The sequence below is a fragment of the Phalacrocorax carbo genome, chromosome 1 (assembly GCF_963921805.1).
Source record: "Phalacrocorax carbo chromosome 1, bPhaCar2.1, whole genome shotgun sequence".
Lineage (NCBI taxonomy): Eukaryota > Metazoa > Chordata > Aves > Suliformes > Phalacrocoracidae > Phalacrocorax > Phalacrocorax carbo.
The window spans coordinates 202,366,014-202,393,983 of record NC_087513.1 but is presented as its reverse complement, the minus strand read 5'-3'; the positions used below and the strand labels follow the sequence as shown (position 1 = coordinate 202,393,983).

The window sequence follows — 27,970 nt, the reverse complement described above, 5'->3', positions numbered from 1 at the left end:
TGTTAGAAAATAAAAGAATCTTAAGTTTACATTCCCCTTACTCAGTGAATTCTAGTTTGTGTAAGTATGTGAAACTAAATGCACTGGTAGAGCTGGGGTTTTTTTATACTACCTCTACTGAATGTTTCCAAAGGTGCACTTTAGAGGACATAGGCTGTATCTGTATTCACTCAGTATTAAGTAGTATACAGTATTCAGTAACCGCCTAATATTTGTATTTTACTTCACCATCATCATTCTGTGACTATATTTAATTCTTTGGATTTCTTTTAATCATAGGGTTGGACCAAGTTTTATGAATTTTCTTTATCCGATCTCCGTGCTGGTTTTGACATTATTGATAGACTCTTCGAGGGTAAGTCACTTCTTAAAAAGAGACTTCTCTCCTCTGTAACATAATCCTTCTGGATGTCTCTCATTTAAAATTTTTAGAATATTAAAAACTTTCATGGTGATTTTATAAATTGGTTACTGTGCATGATTGTTTTGTTTGGAGTGGTGCCATTCTGTTTAAAAGCTTCTTTGAAGGTATTTAAATTTTGCATTTGAATCTTCATTGGAGCATTTTCATAAATATGAACACATGACCAGGTAGTTAGGTAACTACATCAGTACAGGAAGTAGTCTGACCCTGCATCAGCTGTGCTTAGGCTTTATCAGGCTTTTCTGGATATAGATCCAGATTCTGAGGCTATGTTTGTATTAGTAAACTGATAAGGGCTGAACACAGGCTTGAAAATATTCCATGATCAGGTTTATTCTTTTCCCATATTCGGCTTAGGCAGACTGGCATTCTCGTAGGCAGTGACAAGGCATGGTTTGTCAGAAAGCAGAGCCTTTCCAATGGGCAGCAGGTAAGAGGTTACCTTATTTTAGGGCAAAAAAAGTTTAGATGTATGGAGGCAAACCACCTTGTGCCACCTGACCTTAGGTTCAAGCAGGACCTGCCCCATTTTACCATTAGTAGAGATGTTGCATGAAGAGCTTTATCTTCCTACAACACTCAGATAAGAGTGGAGATGCTGCAAGGCTCATCACCAGTAAGCAAAGCTAGAAACACAGGGTGAATCAGAATCCCGTTTTTTGGAGGTTGGGTAAACAAATAATTTCTTGCTGCCAAGAACTATTCTGCTTAGCTTCTTGAGTTCAGAGGAATGAAAAGGAAATACATGAATGCCTGGAAGATGAAGTCTTCTGTCTCCATTCCTTCCCAGTGTGAGCTCCCACATATATTGAAAAAATGATTTGAATATGAAATGAATATAAATGAATTCTTCACATTGAAACTCACTGTTAGATAGAGCCCACTACATTGTTCTGTTAAGTAGCATAGTAATTTCTTAACATTAGTTAATATGAAAAAGGTAATATTTTAAACTCCTTGCATTTTAGATAGTTTCAAAGTAAAGTTAGGAACTGATATTGAGAGATGATTTATGATCATTGACTTAAATGAGATTTATGGATGATTAGTATTTCTGGAATTGGACCTTAGTTATACAGACTTGAAACATACAGTGATGCGAAGAGGTTGAATCATCAACTATCAATGATAATAATTAATTTAATCATTAACTGTTGCCTCAAAGACAACTTTTCTTACTAAGGAATGTTTGAAGTATTTGGAAACAACAGTTAGCACCAATAAAACACTCCTTAAAGTAATTACTGTTCCTTTTTTCAAGGGGCTTTGAGAAGTACCTTTCTGATCAAGCTTTGACCTGCACGTGAGAGCTATAATGTTTAAGTAGATCATTGTCCCGTGTAGTTATTTTGGACAACTGTGATAGAAGGGAGGGGAAATAAGTTATTTTGAACTTGTGGGATATAGCTAAGCCAGAATAATCTAATTGCAACGTCAGTCTGACAAGGAAACTAATAGTAACATGCTTAGTTTTATGTGCTATGTTGTGTGATTTATAATGATTTATGGAGTACCTATCCTGGACCCCTTTGTGTTTGAAAGGTGACATTTCCAGTAATTTTCTTTCAAGCATGATCTGGGTTTTTGTTCAATTAATGAGTTTATTTTATATCAGATGGTACTGTGATACAAAATAGTGTATACAATTTTGAACAAGGGAAATTATTTATGACAAAGGAGCACATAATTAAAATTTAATAGCATAATTTCTGAAATGCATATAACCAGTTGGTTTATCTGCAATAAAAAACATTCCAAGACTTAAGTAATATTTCTAATAACTCATTCTGAAACACAGTAAATGTTTGTTTTATCAATCACAAATATTTACAAACTCACTGAAGTTTCTGCAACTTTTAATATTTGGCAATACAGAAGAAAAGAAATTAGAAAGTCATTGTTTGATGTGTTTTCATTTTTTTATTTCACTTAAGAATTGCGATGACAGGAAGAAATGCTTATAATGCAATGATATCCATTGATACAAAACTAATATTAATTAATTTATAGGTTCCAAAGATTTTCAGTGGGAATTTGTGCATGGCTTGTTTGAAAATGCAATTTATGGAGGCCGTGTAGATAATTACTTCGATATGAGAGTTCTTCGGTCCTACTTGGAGCAGCTTTTCAATTCACGACTCATTGGCAGTTTAAATGCTAGAGGCAAGAAGATGACTAGTTTCCCATATTTGATCTCATTACCAAATTCCTGCAGTATTTTGGTAGGTATACACCTTCTATCACCTAATATAGAAACTAAAATAAGTTCTTTTCCATAATTACTCTTGGAAATAATTCCACAAAAACCCAGAATTACAATCCAAATGATACCTCCACTTATTTAAGACTTCTTTTGTGTGTAGCACTAATTCTTAAGTTACCAGTACTCTTCTGCTAGTCTGTTTGGTCAGTCTCCTTTTTTATGATATCTGTTTGGACTGTGGTGTAGAGCACCACAGCTGTGAAGAACTGAGTAAAAGAAATTGGGTCAGTTTATGACAAAGAAGGATATCATTAAATTTTTATGTAACAGTATATTAACATAATAGCACTCTTGTTCAGACTGCTAAACATTCTTATAACTTCTGGATGAAATAGGAAAATCTAAATTTATCTCCTTATTTACAAAATATCTCAACATTCTCACATAATCTGCTAGCATACTGTGGAGGGTATATGACATTTTATTTGGAGATAAAGATGGTTTCTGATTCTCCCTTACTATTCCCTTAGTGTAAACAAGAGGGAATTCAACAGAGTCTAAACAACTGACCTCTCCCTATCCTTTCACATTCTATTGTTGTTACTATTATTAAGATTCACTTGCATGTTAATGTCGGACTCCATACAAGGCCTTTAATATAAGCTGATGTAAATGGAATTATGCCAGTTAAGATAAATTGCTGTCATTTGGCATTCTGTACCTTAGTTCTGACTGTTTAGGTTTGGGGTTTGTTTATCTTTTTGCTTTAAATATGATGGTTGTTTTCTATAGATGTGCTGAGTTAATATCATAAAGAGGGGAGGAATAAACAGCCCAGACTGGTCTGTATTCTTGTAGATAATATGATGAAATATATGAACCTTTCTTCTTGCCTGCACTGCATGTAATATCTCTCAATTTCTTATATGATTATTTATCTGAGAGTTTATACTTTCATGTCTTAAATATTTTTCTGCTAGCAGTTTTGATTAGTGGAACACTAATAATAAAGCTAAGTATGAGTAATTGGAATAATATCTTGTACTAAATAATGTTCTCTCAGTGTTTGGTGTAGGTCTGCTGCTGTTATCTCTGAAGTGACATTCCATGTCAAAGTAAATCATGCTCATCTAGGACATGCTCCTGCAAGCAAAGGACAAAATGCACATGATATAACGCAATAGAGTGCAGCCAGACTTGCAAATAGTAAATATTTTGCCTTTAAAGCCGCAATAAAAGAGACATCCAGCACCGTTAGTCTACCTTAGTCTGCAAGGCTGTTTTGTACAAGAGCAGCATCACTAGTAACTACTACGCTATACCCATTATTCATGGGTGCTATTCTGCATCTCTGATGATCATGCAAACCTATTTTTACTTAAACGTTTTCACTTTCTTTGAATGCTATCATCTTCATAGTTTTAAATAGAAGTGCTTCTCTTATAAATTTTATAAATATGTATTCTATTCCATTATTCAAATTCCAAATGCCAAAACATTTTTTCTTTTTTATATTGTCATTAATCTTACTTTTAAGTTTTCAACAGAAGTATTATAATGACTTTTCAGAGACAGTCTTAGCTATTTTTCTTTTCAGTTGATAGCATCACTGTAATCAGAATTGCTTTTTGCAATTATATAGTGGAAACACTATATAAAAGAAGATAAATTTTATAAATAAAATTAACAACTCCATAAATAAGATTACCAAGATATGTCATGTGTTATATACTTATTTTAATCTTTGTGTTATGCAGTGCACTTAATTAAATTTTTTTCAGCATACACTGTTAATTTCATGAGTTGAACAGGAAGTTCCTTCAGTTATGTTTATTCTTTTCTTCTAATGCAGGATTATTGTAATATTATTGAAAGCCTTCCAGAAGATGATAAACCTGACTTCTTTGGCCTGCCTGCTAATATTGCTCGTTCATCACAACGTATGGTCAGTTCCCAGGTAAAGTTACATTTCTTCATTGACTTCTGAATCTTTTCTGCATCCAGTATAAGCTAGAGAACCCAACCACCTGTTCATAAATATGAATTTCCATAATGAAGTCAGAGTAAATGGAATTTTTGGCATATGTTGCCTTTGATCTGTAAAATATTTTAATATAAAAACAATTATCTTTAGTTACAAAAATACTTGTTTAGGACTGAAATAAAGAATTATTGAGAAAGTTGACAATAATATAATTCAGTTAATGTTGAAGAGTAGCCACGTATGTAACTGTTTTCACCAGTTCTATTCATACTGTTAATCTAAATCCTGCCAATGGGGCAGTTCTTAAAGCTGCTGTTGACTAGAGGTTAAGGTTTTGGTTTTGGTCACCAAATTCTAATACAATAGTCTGACAGAGAGAATATGGGTACTGTTTTATGCTTCTTCTGAAAGACAAATTCTGAAGAATTCTCTCAGTAGTCAGGATTCTATCTTTACTATCAGAAATGTGAAATTTTGAAAAAAAAAGTTATTCTCACTGGAGAATAGCGTACAACTACTTAGGCATGTCGTAATGAAATTCTCAGTATAATGAAAAGCAAGTTCCAGGGTTTCTGTAGGTCTTAGTTTAAAAATTTACTGATTTTAAATATTTCCACTATTGCTTTAACTGTAAGATATGGCAGATGGCTACATCATAGTCCAGAGTTCTCAGCTATCATTTAATTGCGGTATAGTCCAGAGTTGAATATATGTTTAATATGTGAGAATGCAGTTATCTTAGTGACGGGCTAATAGGCAATGATCAAAGATTTTCACCTGTTTGTTTTAGAGTTGTATGTAGAAGCCTCAACTTGGCTGAGTGACCTGGGTCACCCATTATGCTGGGTACTATTAATGGCACAGCTGAGGCAGCTATTTTTCTCACCCTTTGTGAAGCTAGAAAATACTGTCTCTCTTGTTCTCCTCAAAACTTATATTTTGTCAGACTAAGAAGTGAAAAGATGGAGTGATTTGAACTCTGGGTGTCTTCATCATCAATACATTGGTTTGTTGGACAAAGCTTTTCATTGCCAATAATTTATTGCTTAGGTGTCAATTCAGTTGCCTAAAAATTGGTATCTTGTATTATCTGGAGATGCCCTAGTCTATGCAAGAACTCTGCTAGGAGCTGCCAAGTATGACACAGGACCCAAGTAATAGATTTTCTTGTTGGGCCAGCAACTGGAAGTCAGGGGCAAAACGGTGCTAGAAGCCAGTGTTAAGCAACTTATTCCCACTGCTTGTGTACCCTGATCTAGTAGAGCATGGATCTGGAGGTCCTGTGTGATATCTGCCTGTGTGATATCTGTGTGATATCTGCCTTGGTTAACACACAGATTATCAAATGATAGTATGTGTAACAACTGAATTGAGCCACTAAGGTCTAGAGTCAGCTTGATCTGAAATCTGGTAATGCTCACAGGCAGGTGAGAGTCCACCTTTTTTTTATTCAGGTTTGCTGGGCATTCTACTACCTTTTAGCTCAAATATGGAGCTAGTTTAGGACTTTGAGGCAAAGCTTAAATTCTTGTTTCTGTATTTTAATTGTTATTTAGTTAAGTCTGAATGAGAGCACACGTTACTGTATAAGTGCAGTTAAACAGTACAAATCTTTAGTGCTTAGCATAGTTTATTTGACTGGTGAATTAATTGCATCAGATAACATGAAAGTTGATTGACATGAGACTCTTATATCAGAGCTATGAGGTGAACTGGTCTGTATAGCAATGCTCGCTTTAATTTTTTGCACAGCCCTAGCATGTTGTCTTACATAACGACAAGTTATAGGGGGGGAAAAAAAATCATTGAATCGAAGAATACCAGCTTGGAAGGGACCTCAAGGATCATCTGGTCCAACCTTTCTTGGCAAAATCAATTGGAAGTTCCTGATAATTGGGCTTCCCTAAAATGTCAAGACTTGGATTTATATTTTTTTAAAAAGTATCTAATCGTTTGCTCACTGTCACCTAAAAAGGGCTCCAAGCAGAAATTTCTTACTGGTATAAGACCTTTGTTCTGTTAAAAAAAAAAAAATTGCCTTTGAATATTGCAGTTGTTTAAATATATCTGTTCACTTAAATCCACAGCTGTATTGTCAATTTATTTATTTTATTTTTAGCACATGAAACTATAAAGCTATATAAAGGTAAATCAGTAGGATGAGGGTGCATAGGGTAACATGCTGAGCTCAGGAACTCCTCTATTACAAAGCCGAAAAATGCACCAAGACTCAATGTAGTCCTGTTTGCTTTTGTCTTAGAATCTTTCACATAAACATCAACTTTAAATGCTTTTGCTTCTGTCAGATACACTGTAGACTGCTGATTATTTTATTTATTTCAGCTATGCTTACATACCTTTTTAAGAGCTCTAGTTAAAAATGCTAGCATTTGAAAATAAGTCCTTAGTTAACCTCCACAAAATCAGAATAGATTCAGAGTTCCTGCATGAAGGGGAATAGGTAATGAATGCATTTACATGCAGACTCGCACTCTACTGAACTGGTCTGTCATAGCATTGATTATAACCTATAAACTATGGATGATAATCTTGAAAGTATGAGACTGCTGTTGTTAAAATTCTGTGAGATGCTGCTTTGTCATATGAGAGATTTCCTCTCCTTCCAATAGTTTGGGGTACTTCCTTGAGTCTCAGGCAATTTAAGTAACAGAAATGGGAGACTTCTCTTAAATTTTGTTTCTGGCTAACTATGAATCCTACTCCCATTCCATTTCTGACAGTTTGGCAGCTGTCTTAGATCCATAGGTGAACCTTTGGTTCACAATCTAAAATTGAATGATTGCCTTCTAAAAGGAGTGTTTCTCACAAATGCATTACCAAGCTGAAACAGAGAGAAGCTGAATGAATAAGTGAGAAATGAGTTGCTACCAGCTCATGTGCCATGTCACTAGCACCAGAAGGGTGAAATTTAATACTGTGTCCACTACTTCACTGATTCTGTGCTAAGTATATGGTGTATTCTCTTATATGTCTACTATCCTATATAGTTTCTCATCTACTAGCCATTATAATTTCTCAGTCCGTATTTTTACTAACCTCTTCTTCCTTATTCAGAGATGCACAGAATTGTGTCATCTGCACCTCTGAACTCAGGATTAGGGGACGTAGCTTTTTTTTGAAGCATAAATACTTCGTAGTTACTTGTTTAACCCAACTGACAGCAGTTTCAACTTTAGTCATATGTTTTGGCTCAGAGATTTAAAGTAATCATTCAGATATAAATTGATTTTAAGTAAATTGTAATTAGCAGTCTTTTATCAGTTCAAAATCTTTTAAAATAAGTATTAAAACAGGTAACACTGAACTGTGAAGCTAAGCTAATGCAATTCTATTACAAGAAATCGGATATCATTTTATGACACTGTTTCACTGCACAAGATGGAATAGTTAGATAACAGAAATGTAGATTTTATATAGAATTTCTGTGAATATGGTTTATTTTATGTGTATAGGAATGATTGTACTGCTGCAGCAACACACTTTGCTGTAGCACAAATTTGCTGCAGCACAGTGCAGCATTTCGCTGTTATGCAGAGATCGCTTCTGTAACCTACTGCATTGCTAATGTTTGGGTAAACCTAAAACAGCACTGAAAAGAAATGGACTTTTTTCAGTAACCTTGCAAATATTGATTATTTTCACAGCTCTTCTTTTTTCCAGCAGAGAACTTAAATTCTAATTTAAGAGCTGAATATTGCTAGCTATAGTATTGTAATATTTGTAATTACTAATTGAATTGTTAGAAATTACATCTTACTATTTCTGTAGTGTAATTCAGAGAGTATTAATACTGCATGCATACTGGTAAGAAACATTTTGACTTTAAGAAAATATTTAAGATGTGATCTTTTCAGCAATGACTTAAATTTTTTTTCTGGGTTTTGTCCTTAGTTACTTAATGTAAGTAGAGGTAGGTAACTTTTTAGAGGCTGGATTTCTAGAGGTCACCATAGCATTTCGGTTCTGCCTGACCTACTGTTACAAGCCCCTGGCACAACATCCCTTAGGTTGAATATGGTCATGAATAATCTCACATCTCATGCTATGTTCTCTCTGCAGAACAGTGCAGTTAAAACAGAAAAGAACTCAGCTGACAGTGCAGCCGTAGGAGTCAGCATAGCACATTCTGTCTGTTTTACACCAGGTAGAGAATTTCTGTACATCTGCAACTCAAGTTTCCTCATGCTCAGCAAGAGTCCTCACCACTCGGTTACAGTCATACTACTTTCTTCTGATCTGATAAACACTGTATTTTTGCCTGCATATTGGCCTGTATTCAGGTGGTTTAATCTCCCAGTCTAACCTATAACCAGTGACTAGAGCAGTCAGAATCTGTGGAGGTTCACTTTAGGTTTTCTGTGGATGAGAAGGGTCTGTAATTTAGATGTCTCTCCAGCCACCTTTTTGCAAAGTGGGATTTTGGCTGTGGTGCACTTGTCTCTTATTCTTGGGACTGTATTTCTGTTCTTTTATGAATTCCTATGAACCAATTTAAACCTTTATTATAATTTTTAATAGAACCATACATAATGTGTCTTAGATAAAATAACATTTATCATACGTGAGAAACAAAATTTTTACAGACCGAAACAGACAGGCCTGCATATGTATTTTTATACCTTGGAAAAGCCATAAGAGCTATCTTGTTCTGTGCAGGATTTAGCATACCTGCAACTAATATGAATCATTGCCGGTAACCGCCGTAGGAAGATGAAAATGCAGGGTCATTGTTTTGTCTCCCTCCTTTCTTTGCACAGCAGACTTAGTCATTTCAGGCACTCCTTAGAGAGCATAGCATTTAAAGCCTTCTGTTAGTGTTGTGTGAACCCATCAAATCCCATCAAATGGCTATGCCTGTAAATGACTACAGCCTGTAACTAGGAGCTATGTATGATCAGTCAACTGGTTAATCTTAATATTCTCCAATAATATAGTAAAGCATTTTGTGAAAAAAGTCATTCAGCAACTGGCACGTTACCCAAGACTCTTCAAATATAACTGCCAATGATAATATAGCTAGCATTTAGTTTGCTTAATGCTAGTTTATATATAGGATACTGTGTATGATAATTTTTATAATATCTTGCATCAGGAATTCAGCATTCTTTTCAGATTCATAATGGTTCACAGAGACTATTGTATGACACAGGTAAGTCTCAGTAAGGTTGAAGAATAGCTTGCTTTCGATATTTTCATGGACAAGAGAGTAGACTTTCTCACACATATCATGCAGGTATAAAGGATAGTCATACAGTCTCTCTGTACACTAGTACAGCATTTTGATTCTTCTGTGTCCACCATCCCAGGAATGGCAAGTGGAAGGCAAGCCTGTGGACTTGCAGTTCACTTTTTAGGACCTCTTGGGTATGTTTGTGCATGCATAATTGAAACTTACTTTTTAAAGTTCATGGATGAGTGTCTCGCGTGAGTGGGACCCCATGCTGGAACAGGAAAAGAGAGGGAGGAGGAAGGAGCAGCAGAGACATCACATAATGAACTGACCGCAACCCCCATTCCCCATGCCCCTGTGCCACTTGCAGGGAGGAGATAGAGAAGTTGGAAATGAAGTTGAGTACAGGAAGAAGGGAAGGATGGGGGGAAAGTTTTTTAAGATTTGTTTTTATTTCTCATTATTGTACTCTGATTTGATTGGTAGTAATTTAAATTAATTTCCCTAAGTCAAGTCTGTTTTGTCCATTACAGTAATTGCTGAGTGATCTCCCTGTCCTTATCTTGATCCACGAGCCTTTTGTTATATTTTCTGCCCCCGTGTCCTGCTGAGAAGGAAAGTGATAGAGAGGCTTAGTGGGCACCTGGCATCTAGTCAGGGTCAGCCCACCACATCTTCAACCTGCTTAAGGGTACCACAAACGTAAAATAATCCTTTGAGCTTCAGATTGTTGAAGAGTCCACAGATTATAGATTCTTCCCAATTTTTTAATGAAATACTATAAAATTATTTAACTGTAGTTTTTACATACCAATTAAAAATGCTGAGCTGTGAATACTTGTAATTCAAGTAAGTGGGTTCCAACTCACTTCAGCTGAAGTTCATGGGAGTATATCTCCTCCTATGTTTTGTCCTTTGTAATTTTGTTTTCTTTCAACCAGGCCAGCGGTACTCTGCAGTTCTGATGGTTCAGATTTTGCAAGAAAATTACTTGCTTTAAGAACCTTTTTCAGACAAATTTTATAGTCCCAAGTATAATCCAAATCTGACTAGTATTTTCTGTGGCAGGATGGAGGATATAAGGTAATTTAATTTTCCCAGATAGATTTCTCTCAAACGCAGCTGCATGCTTGTCTTCACCTGTTTTATCTCAGAGTAAGTGATAGGAATCACTCTCACTTCTCCCAGTTAGCAACTCTATTATTTTATTATCTGAAAGTAATTGTAGAAGGATGGTTCCTTGAGATACTCCTTTTTCTTTTAATCCTAGATATTTATCTCAGCTCTTTTGATAATAATTGACTCTGCTTTTCTGTCCCATCTAAGTAATCTCAAAATGTCTTAATGGAATCCATCTGGTATTCATGAAGGCACCATAAATTGTCGAACAATTCATGTAACTTTAATGTGTTTCTTTGTATTGTTAACAAGAGAACTGACTTGCTGTTTGACATATTTAAAGGAAGGCCTTTCTCATAATGTTATACTCCAGGTGCATTCTTCCAACCTTCTGCCCCTCCATTTCTCTTTGGGCTTTGGTCATCACTGCCTGACAAACCTTGTTTAAAGTTCTCCTTGCTAGTAGCAAGCCTATTCACAGATACTCTTGTTACGCTTTGTCATATGGATTCTGTCTGTCCCTAGCTGTCAGCCTCTCTCAAACAGCGTCACAGTTGTAAAAGCCAAAGTCATGTCTGCAATATCCCAGCTCTGCAACCAAGTATTGTGACCTGGTTGCATGGTCACAAGCATCCATTCCTGTCCTATTCCCTTCACTAGCAGAATCAAGGAGAACAACGCCTGGGCCCCCATGTCCAGGGTCACCTGCCACTTCCTCTGAATGGCACTGGTTCTGATCCGTCGGTCAGGCTCAGGTAGCCCACATGCCTCCCCAACCGAACTTTTTCCTCCTCACCTGCTTCTTCTCATTCTGCAATTGCACATCTGCAGGTGGAAAAGGAGCCTTGTCCTTCTTGATGGAAGTCACAAACTTCCCCTCTTATTATAGTTATAATAAGAGTTATAATAAGTTAGTTATAAACTAACATAACAGAAAAAAAAATCTTCTATACTAAGGACAATATTAGTCTAACAAAGCTTTATTTTTCTCAGAGTTAGATACCTAATCTGATGGTTATTTAGGCTTCCTGCCTGTTATGGTCCATCTCCAAAGAATAGCACATTCCTGCCTGCCAAAGAGTGAATTATGTAGACCTGTAAAATCCTGTTTCCTTCACTGATATTATCTTCAGTTAGTGTTTTAGTGTTTCTTAAAATACCTCCTGTATTAATACTAGATATTTTATTTAAATGTTTTTCTTTAATACATTTCCCTCAAGTCAATGGTATTTTAAAAATAGATTTCATGGAATAGAAGTGTCTCTTTGAAATGCACAGAAAGGTTCTGTCAGATTTGTAGTTCAACTCTTAGAGGATATTTTGTTAAAATCCTACTAGAAAAGACTTGTGATGTATTTATTGATTCAAGCCACTTCAAATTCCCCTGATCAATATTAGAATAATTTCATATGAGTTTGCTTCTCTTTTAAATGTCTAGGTATTGTGATAGAAAAATATGATAACCCTGATTCAAAGCCAATTTAAGTTAAAAAAAAAAAAAGCCCCAGTGTAATTCATCTTGTCTAATTTGAATCATGTGAATATTAGCCATCTCATCTTAACTAGTTATCCATTTTTTTTGTCACTAAAGAAAGATGAGCAGCTACAGGGAATAATTTGTGTCATTCTTAGATAGGCATCTAAAATAAAGGGGTGAATCATCTTTTGGAAGTACCTATTTCTTTCCCTTGAACTTTGGATCAAGCTCTATAAAAATGTCAACAGTGTTTCTAGAATTTGTATAATGAACATTTTAATGACCATTTAAGAGACGAAAGAAAACAGTCATAACTACCCAGTTGTTGGTTATGCAAAAATGGAAGGGTGTGTCTTCTACTGGAAGCTGGACTATTTGAAAAATTAGATGTTCATTGGGACAGGAATTGAAACATAGTTATTTCTCCTATTTCTGCATTGAGTGTTTTAACAGTCCAAATATAGTTACCACACTTTCATTTCATATATAAATATTCAATTTAAAAATTAACAATTCAGGAAGAAGAAATGAAAATTCAAGCATCTTAAAGCATGCAGGTTATAGTGCTTGTGTCAAAGATGTTGATAATTTTCTTAGAAATGCTAAAAAATGAAAAAGGGGGGTTATAATTAGTAAACAGATTTTTTGACTGTTTTGTTTTCCAGGGCTGTGAAAGACCAACGCATTTCAAATTTCATTTGTTTGTTATCACTTTTATTTTATTCAGCTGATAGAGCAAGTGAATGGTTCCCACAACTAATCATGCATTCTTAGGAAAGGCCATCATTCACATTAATGGAAGAGATTGTGCTTGTGAGACTGACTTGTTACTTGCTCAGTGACAGGAACTTTTCAAGAGTGCAGTTTGAGATGAAGACGAACTTTTTAAAAAATATTAAGTTAAAAATGTAAATGCCATCTTAATTTAAAATTAATGCATGAGAAATGGAAAGCAAGCCATGCACACCAAATAAGGTGACACGAATAGACTGGGATCCTAGTTAGAAAGTTTTCTTACATCATGTAATTATAGAGATGCTGGTTAGAAGGGACCGCTAGAATTTATGTAGTTCAGCCTCCTTCTCTAAGTGGAACTGTTCCCAGCTCTGTCTATGGCTTTATCTGTGTGAACCGTGTGCCATCATTCAAGTTGTTCATGGAGAAATTGAATGATGTGGGCCCCAGTATCAAACCCTGGTTTCCTTCTCACTAGCTGCCAGCCAGATGTCCAGACCTTGATCACTATCATTTGACTCCAGCAATACAGCCAGTTTTCCATCCACCCCACTCTTTGAGATCATGCTTCAAGTCCATACTTCCTCAGCTTCCAAAAGAGGAATGCGAGAAAAGATTATGTCAAAAGCGTTATTAGGAGTATCCCCCCCTTTTCCCTCATTACATAGTCATTTCATCACAGAAGACCATCAGGTTGGTCAAGCATTGTTTCCTCTTGGTGCAGCCGTGTTGACTGTTTCCATTTGCCTTCATTTTACCTCTGGTGTTTGGAAGTGGATTCTATGTTGATGTGTTCCTTGATCTCTCCAGAGACAGAGATTAGGTGGAATAGTCTGTCATTCCATGAATCCTCCATCTATTTCTTAAGGGAGGCATAATATTAGCCTTAACAACAGTAAGGATTTTCTCTGATTTCCATGATTTTTCATATGCAGTACAGAGCAGGCTTGCCATCACATGGGCCAGCAGCCATGGGTGAATGTCATCTGGATTCCATTGATCTGAGTAGAATCATAGAATCATTTAGGTTGGAAAAGACCCTTAAGAACATTGAGTCCAACTGTAAACCTAAGACTGCTATGTCCCACTGAATGATATGCCTAAGCACCACATCTACATGTCTTTTAAAAACCTCCAGTGATGGTGACTCCACCACTTCCCTGGGAGGGCTATTTCAGTGCTTGACAACTCTTTCAGTGAAGATTTTTTCCTAATATCCAGTCTAAACCTGTCTTGGGTCCACTTGAGGTCATATCTTCTCATCCTATTGCTAGTACCTGGGAGAAGAGACCAACACCCACCTCACTACCACCTCTTTCAGGTAGCTGTAGAGAGCAAGAAGGTCTCCCCTCAGCCTCCTCTTCTCCAGGCTAAACAACCCCAGCTCCCTCAGCCACTCCTCATAAGATCTGATCTCCAGACCCTTCACCACCTTCATTGCCCTTCTCTGGACACGCTCCAGCAGCTCAATGTCCTTCTTGTAGGGAGGGGCCCAAAACTGAACACGGTATTCGAGGTGTGGCCTCACCAATGCCGAGTACAGGTGCATGCTCACTGTCCTACTCCTGCTGGCCACACTATTCCTGATACAAGCCAGGATGCCGTTGGCCTTCTTGGCCACCTGAGCACGATGCTGGCTCATGTTCAGGCAGCTGTCAACCAACACCCCCAGATCCTCTTCCTCCAGGCAGCTCTCCAGCCACTCCCCCCCAAGCCTGTAGCGTGGCATGGGGTTGTTGTGACAAAAGTGCAGGACCCGGCACTTGGCCTTGTTAAACCTCATAGAGTTGGCCTTGGCCCATCAATCCAACCTGTCCAGGTCCCTCTGCAGAGCCTTCCTGCCCTCAAGCAGATCAACACTCCCACCCGACTGGGTGTTGTCTGCAAGCTTACTGAGGGTACACTCGATCCCCTCACCCAGATCATTGATAAAGATATTAAACAGAACTGGCCCCAACACTGAGCCCTGGGGAACACCACTTGTGACAAGCTGCCAGCTGGATTTAACTTCCTGTTCTTGCGTAAGTACGTTCATGTTCTCTAAGCAGACTGCTGCTCTCCCATTATTAGCTGCTCCATTCCTCCCTAAACCATATACAGAGGCCATTAAATAATGGCATCATGTACCTTCCCTCACTTATGTTCTCTTGCATTCATGTCCCATGTTTTCTTTGAACTTCTGCATATGTGTTGCAACCCATCTCACCCTTAATACTTCTTGCTAGTATTATCTCCAGCTGGGCTTTATCTTTTCTAATTTCATCCTGAAGTGCCCAAGCAGTGCTTTTATCTTCTTTCTTCCTCTGTCCTTGATTTGCTTCTTATATGTTCCTTCTTCTTGTCTTCTAATCCACTGAGACACTTCCTGCTTACCCAAACCTTCATTCTGCTGAAAATCCTGGTCTTTCTGCTCAGTGAGGTTATTTGTTCTGAAGCTCACTGAAAAATATTCCTTTTTTTGCCCTTTTTAATCAGCTGAAAGTAATGTGCTGACCTCTACACTGTCTATAATTTTCCCTCTCCCTTAAGCCCACTTCTCAGGGGAATCTGTTAACAGTTCCCTGAATAAACCAATGTCTGCTTTCCTGAAAACCAGTATCTTAACTCTGCAGTTTACCTCATGCCTATCGTCAACATATTAAATATAAATAATAATCCCTGCCTGCATTTGCAATGTTGACTGTTAACCAGCACTTTAGAAATTTCCTTCAGTAATGTCATCATTAATAATACAGCTTTTTCACATACATTTTAAAATATAAATATATACAATTACAAATAATGGTATTAAATGGGCTTCTGTGTCTGAAAGTTAAAGTCAAATTCAAGTTAAAATTTTGTAAGCTAGCAGGTCTCTTATGAAATTTATTCAAGCTTTTAAGATACAATTCCAGTGAAAAATTTTGTTGATGCGTTTCTTTGACATATTCTAAAGTTTGTGAGTTTTATCTTTCATAATCAGTGAAAATCTCATCTTGCAGATCACTGCTATAAATACCAGTCTGGATGTGTACAGGACTAGAATGCACATTGTTATAGAGGGTATTTAAAAGTGTGTAGAAATGACGTGTTTGTATTTCATAGTTTCATGTATTCATACAATGAAATTTCATACTTGTCATGAATGGTGGCTGAATCATTTGAAAACTTAAGATATCATTCTAGCAGAAACTTAACATACAGAAATAATATTCACACGTTACGTCCAGATGACTTGAGTAAATAATGATATCTGAACATAGCCAAGTTTACAAAATCAGGCAAAAAGCACATTGTCTAACTGTATACTCCACATAAATTATACTAGCACAGAAACCTCACACTGAATATGTTCTTTTTATAGATGTGATTGCTCAAAGAGAAACAATTTCCTTAATGAAATCCATTAGAAGTCAAAAGGAATAACTGACTATAAGTTAGGATACCTGCTAAATATAGTACTCATTTAAAATAATTACTGTTGCTATTCTGTCTGTGCTTAGAAATTTTGTAGAAAAAAACAATTGTCTTATTTATAGTTATTTTTTTATTTTGTGATGAATACTGGCTGAGTTAAAATGAATAGTGAACTAATAATGGAAAATGGTGTAGGGCAATCTAGTAAGGCAAGCTAGGTATGAACCAGGGTCGGGAAACATGAAGTGAATCTTGCCTCATTAAATATAATTGGAATGGTTTCATTGAATTCAGTAATAGTATTTTATCCTTGGGTTCTTTGTCTCAATTTTGTTGCTGACCTGCTCTTATTTTCAGCAAGTCATTGCCTGATTCTGTACCTCTTCCCACCATTCCTTGCATATCTTGTTTACTTAGATTAAAACTGCCCTCTGTCTTCCTAAAACTGTAGTCAGATATGTGGTTGTAGTACAGTTCCAGTGCTCGTTTTTACCTTGTTAACAACAGCAACAGAGACAGCATGTGGAGGGGAGGGTGGGTGTACAAGGACATCTGAAACTCTTCGATTGCTGGATCATGTTTGAGATTATACACCAAGTCTCTACTGCTGTTATTACCCAAGTCAGCTAAAGTAAAGTTAGGGTAAGTGTGTTCAGCTGATTTTACAGTCATACATCTGACTGCGGTGTTTCTACTATATACAGAATAGCAGGGGTGTGGTGTGTGGTTATTTTTCAAGGTGCAAATGTAATACAATGATAGCTGTAGCTTCTTGTGTGTTCATCAGCAGACTAAATTTTCTTTTTCAAAATTTAGCTCATTAACAGGGCTCTGAGTACTGGTACCTAATTTTGTATCTACTGCTCCCCCATAATTCTAATCATGCCACATAGAGTAATATGGGTATAATTATTGAAAAAGCATGCAATTTAAATTATTCTTGAACTTGTTATGTTTCTGCTATAGATTTCAGGATGAACATAAATCTATTTTCTTAAAATAATTTAGCATTTATATAACCCTTGTGTCAGCTGTGCAGAGCATATAATTGCTGACATTTATTAAATGCATCCCACATCACAAATACATGACTAATAGGCTCTAGCAGAAATTAATGAGTAATGCCAAACTGTATTTATTATCACTCTGTGTTGAGCAATTTGAGTACTTAACAAGAATTTTTAAAATATGGGAAGTATTTTGTATATACCCATGGTGCTGAATAAAAGAAAGGTTCTGTGCCATATGAGGGAGTGGAAGCCACAGTACTGTGCTCTAATGAAAAACACAGCCCTTTACCGTTGCAGGGTATCAATGCAGTACTCTAAGTAGCCTTATTAGTTGCCATAGGATTGGTGCTATGTATATGAGAATGTATTGGTGCTCTGCATATTTTATGTTTCTAGGTTACCGTTTTCCAGTTTTCTTAAATTTTGTCAGGGTGTGTAATTAGCTAAGGTCAACCACCTCTTATGGTCTTCCTGTTATCATTGTGTTCTCCAGGTAGTATGTGTCCTGGGCGCCTCTATAAAGTAAAGCTCTTAGTTACTCTTTAGGAGAAGCTGCAACTGGAGCACTGGCTGGGTCAGTAGTGGGCTCAGCTGTCCATCTGCAGCATCCTGCTGATTTTCTTTCCTCCTCCACTGAAACACTGCTCTACAGAGGACCTTCCTGGCATCAAAGGCATATGATCCTCTTCTGTATAAAAGAAGATTTAGGTGGTGCCAATGTCTTCCCTCATTTGTTCTGTGTTTTGATTAAGAAGGCATTTATCTCTGTAACGAGTCCAGTGTGAGTGAATTTGCAGCTTTGAGGTGACCTTGAGGGAACAACAAAAAAACAAGTATAGACCTACACTGTTTCTTACTCATCCACATGCAGTATGAATGATTTGTTTATGAACGATATGTTTATGAATGCCATTAAAGCACCCTTGTCCTAACAACCTCCATGGACCCTATTCTTGCAGAGAGGGTAAGGGACACAGGGAGAAGGCATATCAGACTGAAACCTGTTCCCTCTTTTAACACAATGAAGACACAATTGCATTGCACCGAGTTACTACTTTCCTAATATTTACCAAAGTGACTATGTTATAACTTCATGTTTTAATTTGAGCTGTAAAGTCTTATAAAAACAGAAGTATGTTTTTGAACAGCTCTGTAAAGGGATGTATTGTTTCATTTGGAGAAATTCAACACAGAAGTGGTTTCTGTGCTAAACTTGCATCCTTTTAAAACTGGTAGATGGCAGTAGAGTATCTGCTTTGACATTGCCTATAGATTTACTGAGCGGAGTTTTTCAGGTTTTTGTGCAAAAATAAAAATCCTTTTATCTGTTCCATAGTCTTGAAAAACACAGCGGTTATCTGACTAGTAAATTTTTTCTGTTTTGTATTCTTAGAACAGTAATTATATTTAGTTCAGAAATGATTGATCCTAGGTTGGTTTTTTTTTTTTAATTCAGTGACAGAATTTCACAATATATTTTTGGCTTTATTACTTTCCTCTTTTTCAAATTGTAATACTGTATGTAAAATTTATTTTGTGGTATAACAACTCCAGCATTGATGACTGGAGATGTGATGCCCATCTACAAGGGCCTGAAGGAGGATCTGGGGAACTATAGGCCTGTCAGCCTGAACTTGGTACCAGGGAAGATTATGGAGTAGTTCACCTTTAGTGTGTTCACCGGGCAAATGCAGGACAACCAGGTTACAAGGCCCAGCCAGCATGGCTTCATGAAAGGCAGGTCCTGCCTGACCAACCTGATCTCTTTCTGTGACAGGGTGACCCACCTAGTGTATGAAGAAAAGGCTGTGGATGTTGTACACCAGGACTTCAGCAAAGCCTTCACGCTGTCTCCCACAGCATCCTCCTAGAGAAGCTGGTGGCTCATGGCTTGGATGGGTGTACTCTTGGCTGGGTAAAAAACTGGCTGGACGGCTGAGCCCAAAGAGCTGTGGTGAATGGAGCTAAATCCAGTTGGTGGCCAGCCACGAGCGGTGTTCCCCAGGGCTCATATTTGGGGCCAGTCTTTAATGTCATTATCAATAATCTGGATGGGGGGATCGAGTGCACCCTCAGTAGGCTTGCAGACAACACCGAGTCGGGTGGGTGTGTTGATCTGCTTGAGGGCAGGAAGGCTCTACAGAGGGACCTGGACAGGCTGGATTGATGGGCTGAGGCCAACTCTATGAGGTTTAACAAGGCCAAGTGCCAGGTGCTGCACTTTTGTCACGACAACCCCATGCCACGCTACAGGCTTGGGGAGGAGTGGCTGGAGAGCTGCCTGGAGGAAGAGGATCTGGGGGTGTTGGTTGACAGCTGCCTGAACATGAGCCAGCATCGTGCTCAGGTGGCCAAGAAGGCCAACGGCATCCTAGCTTGTATCAGGAACAGTGTGGCCAGCTGGACCAGGGAAGTGATCGTGCCCCTGTACCTGGCACTTCGAGTACTGTGTTCAGTTTTAGGCCCCTCCCTACAAGAAGGACATTGAGCTGCTGGAGCGTGTCCAGAGAAGGGCAATGAAGGTGGTGAAGGGTCTGGAGATCAGATCTTATGAGGAGTGGCTGAGGGAGCTGGGGTTGTTTAGCCTGGAGAAGAGGAGGCTGAGGGGAGACCTTCTTGCTCTCTACAGCTACCTGAAAGAGGTGGTAGTGAGGTGGGTGTTGGTCTCTTCTTCCAAGTAAGTAATGAGAGGATGAAAGGAAATGGCTTCAAGCTGCATCAGGGGAGGTTTAGACTGGATATTAGGAAAAATTTCTTCACTGTGAGAGCAGTTAGGCATTGGAACAGGCTGCCCAGGGAGGCGGTGGAGTCATCATCCCTGGAGGTGTTCAAAAAAATGTGTAGATGTGGCACTTCAGTGCATGGTTTAGGAGACATGGTAGTATTGGTTTGACATTTGGACTTGATGATACTAGAGGTCTTTTCCAACTGAAATGATTCTATAATTTGTAGGATAGATTTTTTAATGAATAAATACAAGTCTTTATAAGCCTGTGTTTGTTATGTATTTGAGAAGTAGCAGTTTTTGCAATACCTGTGAATTACAGAAGGCAAGACTTTTTCCTCATCTTGTGCATGAGTAAAGAGCAGAAATGGATTTTGTGTTCATAGAAATCTGCTTTTAACAAAGTTCCAAAAAAGGAAAAGTGAAAATATTCACGTTTCCTTATTTTAATTTTTCCATGAATTTTTATTTTAATTTTCAGGTCTAACATGACTTTCTAGTAGTTCCATGTGAAGCCACATTGGCTCATTCATTATCTTTATTGCTTTCCGTTCTGTTCATTTTCCCTCTTAATTTCTCTAAATGTGTGGGTTTTTTACTGTAATGTGTTGGTCAATATCATAATAGCATATATCCACAAAAACCCATAAAGTATGCATTACATGAAAAAGATGAGATGCTCAATTAGTTTAATAACTACGCCCATAAATATTGACATTTTAAGTTTGACTACCTCACCTTTATTAATATATACAACTTATATTTTCCTGTGCTGACAATGCAAAGAACCCATAATGTATGAATTTTCCACTAAGAATGGAAGAAATATTCAGTAGCAGTTTCTGTATGCTGTTCATAGTCATTAGATGCACTATTCACAAATAAATTACTCTATTGAATTTTATGTAAGTACCAGTTTTATTAGTTTATCTTACTTAAAACAGGCAGCTTCTACAAAGGCTGAATTCTACAAGGTCTGAGTAGTCTTCTCACCCCTCTTTAAAGGGACCATTATTGGTCATTGCTTTTATATTTTGATTACCTTGCTTTCCATCCTTCTCATATTTTCAGTGATGGTACTGTTTTCCTGCTTTATGGTAGATTTTGTACTCTTGTCATTTTTGCAAACTATTTAGATGTGTATTTGGACTGGAATAGCAGAACATATAACAGCTTTTAGTGAACAGTATATTAAAAGACTATGTTGAGGTAACAGGTGAACATTCAAAGTTCAGGTATCTTAAAAGTACTCTTGAGTACCCTTTTTTATACAAATGTGATTAGATTTTCAGTTTCCTTAGTATTATAAGTATATAAAAAACTGCTCCGTACCTTTCCAAACTAGAGTGCAAAGGACCTAGATGTCTGTGTCTGTGATAGTCACTTTTAGTCTCTGTGGTCATAGAAGCATTGTGTTTAAGGCATGATTAACCTCATCCTACAATAAGTTTCTGAAGCTGATTATAAGTTAACCTGATGGTAAGATATATATATAATGTAGTGAGAGGAGCTGAATTCTTCTTGACTTTTTAAGTTAGGTTTCCAGGAAATGAAAATTCTCATTCTAATTTCCACAATGTAGACCCATCTATCTGAGGTACCTATGTAAGGAACTTAGTTTTCCATTGTACTCAATAGGAGAGACTTCTGAATAACAATTTAGTCCACTTAAGATCTGTCTATTGATGTCGTAGAGAGGCTAAGGTGGTAATCTTTGTAATTTAAGTAAGCGCCTAAAGGTAGGTGGGATGAATTTGTGCTCGTCTGTTTTTAATTTAAGTGACTATGTACAGTGCCCTCTCTCAACCCCAAAGTTATTTTATCTCCTTAAATACAGATGCATAATCATATTTGCTTTGTCAGATGAATCAAGGTCTCCTCCTAGATACTCATCCAATCTGTGTTCTCATTCCTGTCCTGCTGCCTTACAGAGCCATTTTTATCTTTCATGTAGAATGTAGTCCTGATACTCCTCTTTCTTTTTAAATCCAGTTTACTTTGCAACTCCAAACTTGTTTCTCTTGCCTGGAGATCAAAACAGTTTTGTGGAGCAACTGCAAACGTACCATATAACCTGGGACACTTTTGTGATACCCATGGTAATTCTAGTAGGGAAATACATCCCACTTCTGGTTTTATTCAGGTCATTCCCAATCTTAACACATTCTTTGTCCCAGTCTGTGCATTTGACTCTCTGTTTCTATAGGACATAAGCTGAAACAAAAAAAGGTTCAGGCTGGATAGTAGGGGACACTTTTTCATCATTAGGACAGTAAAGCAGTGAAACAGGACATGCAGAGAGGTTTTGCAGGCTCTATAGTTGGGATTTTTCAAGACCAGGCCAGATAAAGCCCTAAGCAACCTGGTCTGATCTTAGCTATCACTCTGCTTCTAGCAGGAGGTTAGACTAGAGACCTCCTGAGGTCCTTTCCAACCGGAATTATTCTATGATCCTATACAAAAATCAATTTCCCTTTTCATTTGTATAACATTCAGAAAGAGACTGATGAGGGTGTACTGAGTAAACCTTTTCTCAGGCTTCAGCTGTTTTGAAGTAGCATAGTCTGGTCAGCACTGTAAGAAACTTCACTGTGATTTGTGAGAATAAAATACCATTCAAATTCTAAAATTAACTTGTCATCGAACTTAAGGAGTAATATGAGTTATTATTTTACAATCTCTAATTCTTTGCTAAATTTGGACAGATTTCATGGATGTAAAAAGTGACACACACACAAAAAAGTCCTTCAAATTAGTAGTTCTTTAGCAAAAGTTTTGGATGCTGAAGCAGTTCAAAGATGAGGTCAGCCTGAGTATTTTGACATGACTAAAATGCATTTTCCTCTGTTTCTTGAAGGTGAATGAATGTTCTAGGCTAAAGTTTTCAAAAAGTATTCAGGCTGAAAGAGCCACCAGTACACAAAGTTTCAGCCCAACCCATTAATTTTTTTTAAATTACTGTCAATTGAAAACAGTGTGCTGTCACGGGAACTAGTAGTGACTTTTGCTACTGTCATACCTGTTATACATGAGAGAAGAAATGGGATGAACTGGAAAGAGTTAAAGAATTTCTATGAACGTTTGATAAAGATTACAATATGATACAGTACTCTAGAATACAGAAAGTTAAAATTTAATTTCTTTTGATTCAATATGTTTCATTAAAGTGCTTAGCTTTTGATAATCACATCCCATATTTTTGGGCTACTTTTATAAAATAACCAAAGTAGAAACAGATATAATTGCACTGAAGAACAAAGGCTGAAATAATGGATAGATAGTGTATTTCCGATTTAAATTACATAGACAAAGTCTATAATTAGATAATTAAAAATAGACAGCTAGTCCTATACACTAGAGTTAGAAAATACTTTAATTACTTGATCTTGTAGACACTACTTCTTAAATTCATTTCAGCTATATGGATTAAAGTGTTTATACCTATGAAGTCACCTAAAAAAAGGAATACAATACTTAATATTTCCAATTCCCCATATTCACAAAGCAATCATATAAGCTTCCTGCAGCTTTATAGTACAAATATACAAGTTTATATGCAGTACTGCATACTGAACCACCAGTACAATATATTTGATAGAAATGTTTTATTTCTTTGCATCTCTCCTGGTTAGCTTATTGATTGCCTCTATAAAGAAATTGTCTTCAAGAAATTCCAGAAATCTCCTGCATTCCTTGAACCCTGTCATATCACCCTCATGGCAGATACTGGGTTGGTTGAAGTCTCCAGTGGGTATGAAGGCCTATGATTGTTGGGCTCCTTCAAGCTGTTAGAAGACTTCATCTACTTTCTTGATCAAGGAGTCTGTAGCACACACCTACTAATGCACCACCCATGTTTTTCTCTCCTCTTGTCTCTGCCTGTAAGCTCTCAGCTTGCTTTTAACCTGTTCCTCAGCAAAGCTCTGCTCACTCCAGCTACTCCTTTGCCTTGACTACAACTTCTCCTTGCCTTACTTTCTGGCAGTTTACTTCAGACTTAGACAAAAGTAAGGGTTTAGTACAGTAAAGAACTTCCTCCAGATAGTCACTAGGTATGCATGTAGCTCCTCTTGGCAAACCAAGTTACAGGATCATGTCTAAAGTACTTCATTATAATAGACTATGACCTTTATCAACTAAGAGTGGTTTTTAGGATGTGGAATTAATTTCACTTTAATTCCCTAAATAGAGAAATAAAAAAACTATTTTCATAATTTCTGAGGTCTGGAATCACAGAGTATGCATAATTCTCCAGGAAAACAGATTATATTGTCATTTCTGAGTGAACTGAAAAAGATTTTTTTCAGAATTGACATATTAAGAAGTGAGCTTTTAATGAAAAAGAGTAGTATTTTAGCTTAATTAAAACTATTTTTAAACTTTTTTCTAAATATAGGTTTATGTTATAGAGAGATTTTATATATTTATACTTAATATGTATTTATCTTTTGGTTTATGTCTTGTAATACAATATAAGAATAAAATTATAGTAAGTGTTACAAAAGTTAAAATAATGGTCCAGTGCACTATCATCTTTTAGTGCTTCATAGTCCCTAACAAAGCTGATAAATAAGAAGCCACTCTTTGCTTCAGTGAAAGAAAATTAAAAACAAAAGAAAACCCTACATCATTGTATATCTTTCAAGAATAGAAAATAAGTCAAAACCCAGAAGAAGCAACTTGACTTCCTGCCTCATTCTGTCTCACAGTTACATAGCCCAGTCCTTCTGAATGATTAATAAAATTTTTATTATCAAGTTCAATTTTTTGAAGTCAAGCAAAAAAGAAGAGAATTAGTAAGTTGTTCTCTAACATGTCTTGGAAAAAATGCACTGTGAAAAATAACTAAAATTTAGCTAAAATACCTACAAATACCAGGGGGTTTATATGCAGTTTAAGGGACAGACTGCAATATATTTGAAGAAGTTTATGTGTGGAGTTACCAGGTTGCTAACAATGAAAGGCAGTAGGACCTGATGAACTGGGAGCTCCCCTTCTTTCGGAAAGTTTTGCTGTTATTCTTATAATTGCTTTCTTTCTTTCTTTAAACTAAGACATATGCATTTAAATAATTTGAGGTAGCACAGATATCTAAGTAAGAGGTCTGTGGGAGATCAGAATTAATTGATTATAATTGTTTTGGCATTTTGATGCCTGATAGGTACTATATGTATTATGTAACTTATTCTGGTTTTTTATTTCTTTTTCTTTAATTACAGATGGAGCCTAGTTAAAGGCAGAGCTTGAGTTTTGTCTGTAGATTTTGTGGAAAAGAGGCTTTTTAATTAATTATACACCTCATTAGTTTTTAAATTATACTTGGAACAAAGACAGTGACTGTGATAAGAAAAATATGGATTTTTTTTCTGTTTTCGGCTTAATATGAATGAGGCTTAAGTATGTTATATGTTTGGATATAGGTGTTGTTTGTGTTTTGAATAGATCATGATTAGGAATTAAATATGCAAAAAATAGGTAAATTGGTATTTGCTATTGTATCACATTTTTGGACTGTAAGAAGTTTGTTTATCCTTCTTCAAGATTTGCATTTGTGTTCTCATCACTCAGGTCATTTCACAGCTTCGGCTCCTGAGCAGGTCAGTAACTGCTGGCTGCAAATTTGACAGAGAAATATGGTCTACTGAACTTTCTCCTGTTCTCAACCTATGGAAGAAACTTAATCAGGTAGGAAAGTAGCTAATTTGAAGAGACAGCTTTTTTCCCCCCGTTAACTACATTAAAAGTAAGGTCTAATGAATTATCTTGAATATTGAAACCAAGGAAGTGAAAAAGGAAATTTAATGAATTTGAGGTGGGAAGTACAATGCTATCTGTATGTAATTAGATATAAAGCCTTTATGTGGAATAGCAGTATATTTCAATGTACACCTTCTGTTATATCTTGCTGACTAGAGTTAAATATACCTTTGGGCCTGCAAACCTTCCTTGCAAGAGCTCAGGTGAGAATGTTGCATATATGTCTAAAGATACATTCAAAAAATTAGAGATTTTGATTGTAGTGTTTGGAAGAGTGATAAATGAGTCCAGTTTTAAACAGTAAAACAAAACTGCATTATGTGAATTCTCATTAATAGCACACATGGCTAATGGTTTTATCATTTCATTAGTGCTGCAAATTCAAAGCACTTATTCTTTAAAACTTATGTCATAAATTAGCTGTGGGTGTACAGTAGCATGAAGCTGAAGCCACATAGTCACTGATGGTGGCTATGGTCCCTGATGGTCTCAGTCACTCAGGGGGAGGTGATCAACCTGAGGGCTTTTTGACAGGGGAAGCTGGACCTGACACAGGCCTCATCTTTTTTTTTTCTGCTTAAATGGGGGAAAATGAATTACGCAATATTTCCATGTTCTCTCCTCTCCAGTATTTGTAGAGTCACCATGTGCATCTGTTGTTGACCTACAGTTTTACTGCTCATAATATCTTAAAAAAAAAAGACTACTATATTATCTTGAACTTTCTTTGATTTTTCTAACATTTTTATGCTGTTAGCAGATTAATTTATTTACCTTTTGAACACCTCCTTTAGAATAGGATGGCCTCGCACCTCGTATAGGGTTTTTTGAGGGACTTTTGCTTAAGTAAGTTTCAAAAAACTTAAATAATAATGCCTTTTGTCAAAATCAGTTTTCATAGTCTGTTCAATCAGTACTTGCTTTAACCTTTGAAAAAGTATAGGGATCTTTAAAAATTCAACATACATTGCTGTCATGGTTTAGCTGGCAACTCAGCCCCACACAGTCGCTCACTCACTCCCCCACCAGCAGGATGGAGGAGAGAATCAGAAGGGTAATGCTCGTGGGTTGAGATAAGAACAGTTTAATAATTAAAATTTAAAAAAAAAAACAACCCACAACAAAAATGCAATGGAAGGGAAAACAACGAAAGGCGTGAAACCTGGGGGAGGGGGAGAGGGGGATGAACCACCGAAACAAACCGCACACGACGCAGCCGCTCACCGCCTGCTGACCCGACGCCGCGCCGCTCCCGAGCCACAACCTGCCCCCACTTAATGTACTGGTCACGGTGTCACATGGTCTGGAATGAACCTGCCATTGGCCAGTGGGGGTCAGCTGCCCCCGCCATGGCCCCGCCCCTCCCAGCCTCCCACCGATGCAGCAGAGCGCAGGAAGCTGGAAAGGTCCCTGCCCACCACAGGCACCACAGTGAAGAGAATTAACACCTTCTCAGCCAAAACCAGCACAACTGCATACAGTTCTTTATTCTAATTCTTTATTGATAGCTCAATGAAGGCATGATGTTTGTTTTCAGAAGTTTTAAATAAAGACCTGGGAATTGGAATAAAGAAGAAAGTTTAAATATCTGCTTAAGTTAACAACCATACATTATTTTATTTATGCATCAATGGGCACATAATAGGAGCTAAAATGATTTCCCAATTATGAAGAAGTAAAATCACAAAAACTATCTATTCTTGAAGTCTATAAAGTCCTCTCGGTTTTGGAAGCATTTACGTTTAACTGCATACTCTTTATTGTAAAATCATAGAGTCATAAAATGGTTCAGGTTGGAAGGGACCTTTAAAGATCATCCAGTCCAATCCCCCTGCCATAGGCAGGGCCGTCCTTCACTAGACCAGTTTGCTCAAAGCCCTGTCCAACCTGACCTTGAAGTCTTCCAGGGTTGGGGCATCCACAGCTTCTCTGGACAATCTGCCCAGTGT

General features: G+C 37.0%; 1 protein-coding gene across 1 annotated transcript in view; it reads left to right on the top strand.

Annotated features, from left to right (window-relative positions):
• DYNC2H1 (dynein cytoplasmic 2 heavy chain 1) overlaps nt 1-27,970 on the top strand; it is a 192,917-nt gene that overhangs the window by 119,981 nt on the left and 44,966 nt on the right. Inside the window, exons 80-83 of the mRNA XM_064441295.1 lie at nt 280-355; nt 2,435-2,646; nt 4,480-4,584; nt 25,833-25,949. Of these exons, the coding sequence (XP_064297365.1) occupies nt 280-355; nt 2,435-2,646; nt 4,480-4,584; nt 25,833-25,949 (510 nt within the window). The remainder of the gene's footprint in view (nt 1-279; nt 356-2,434; nt 2,647-4,479; nt 4,585-25,832; nt 25,950-27,970) is intronic.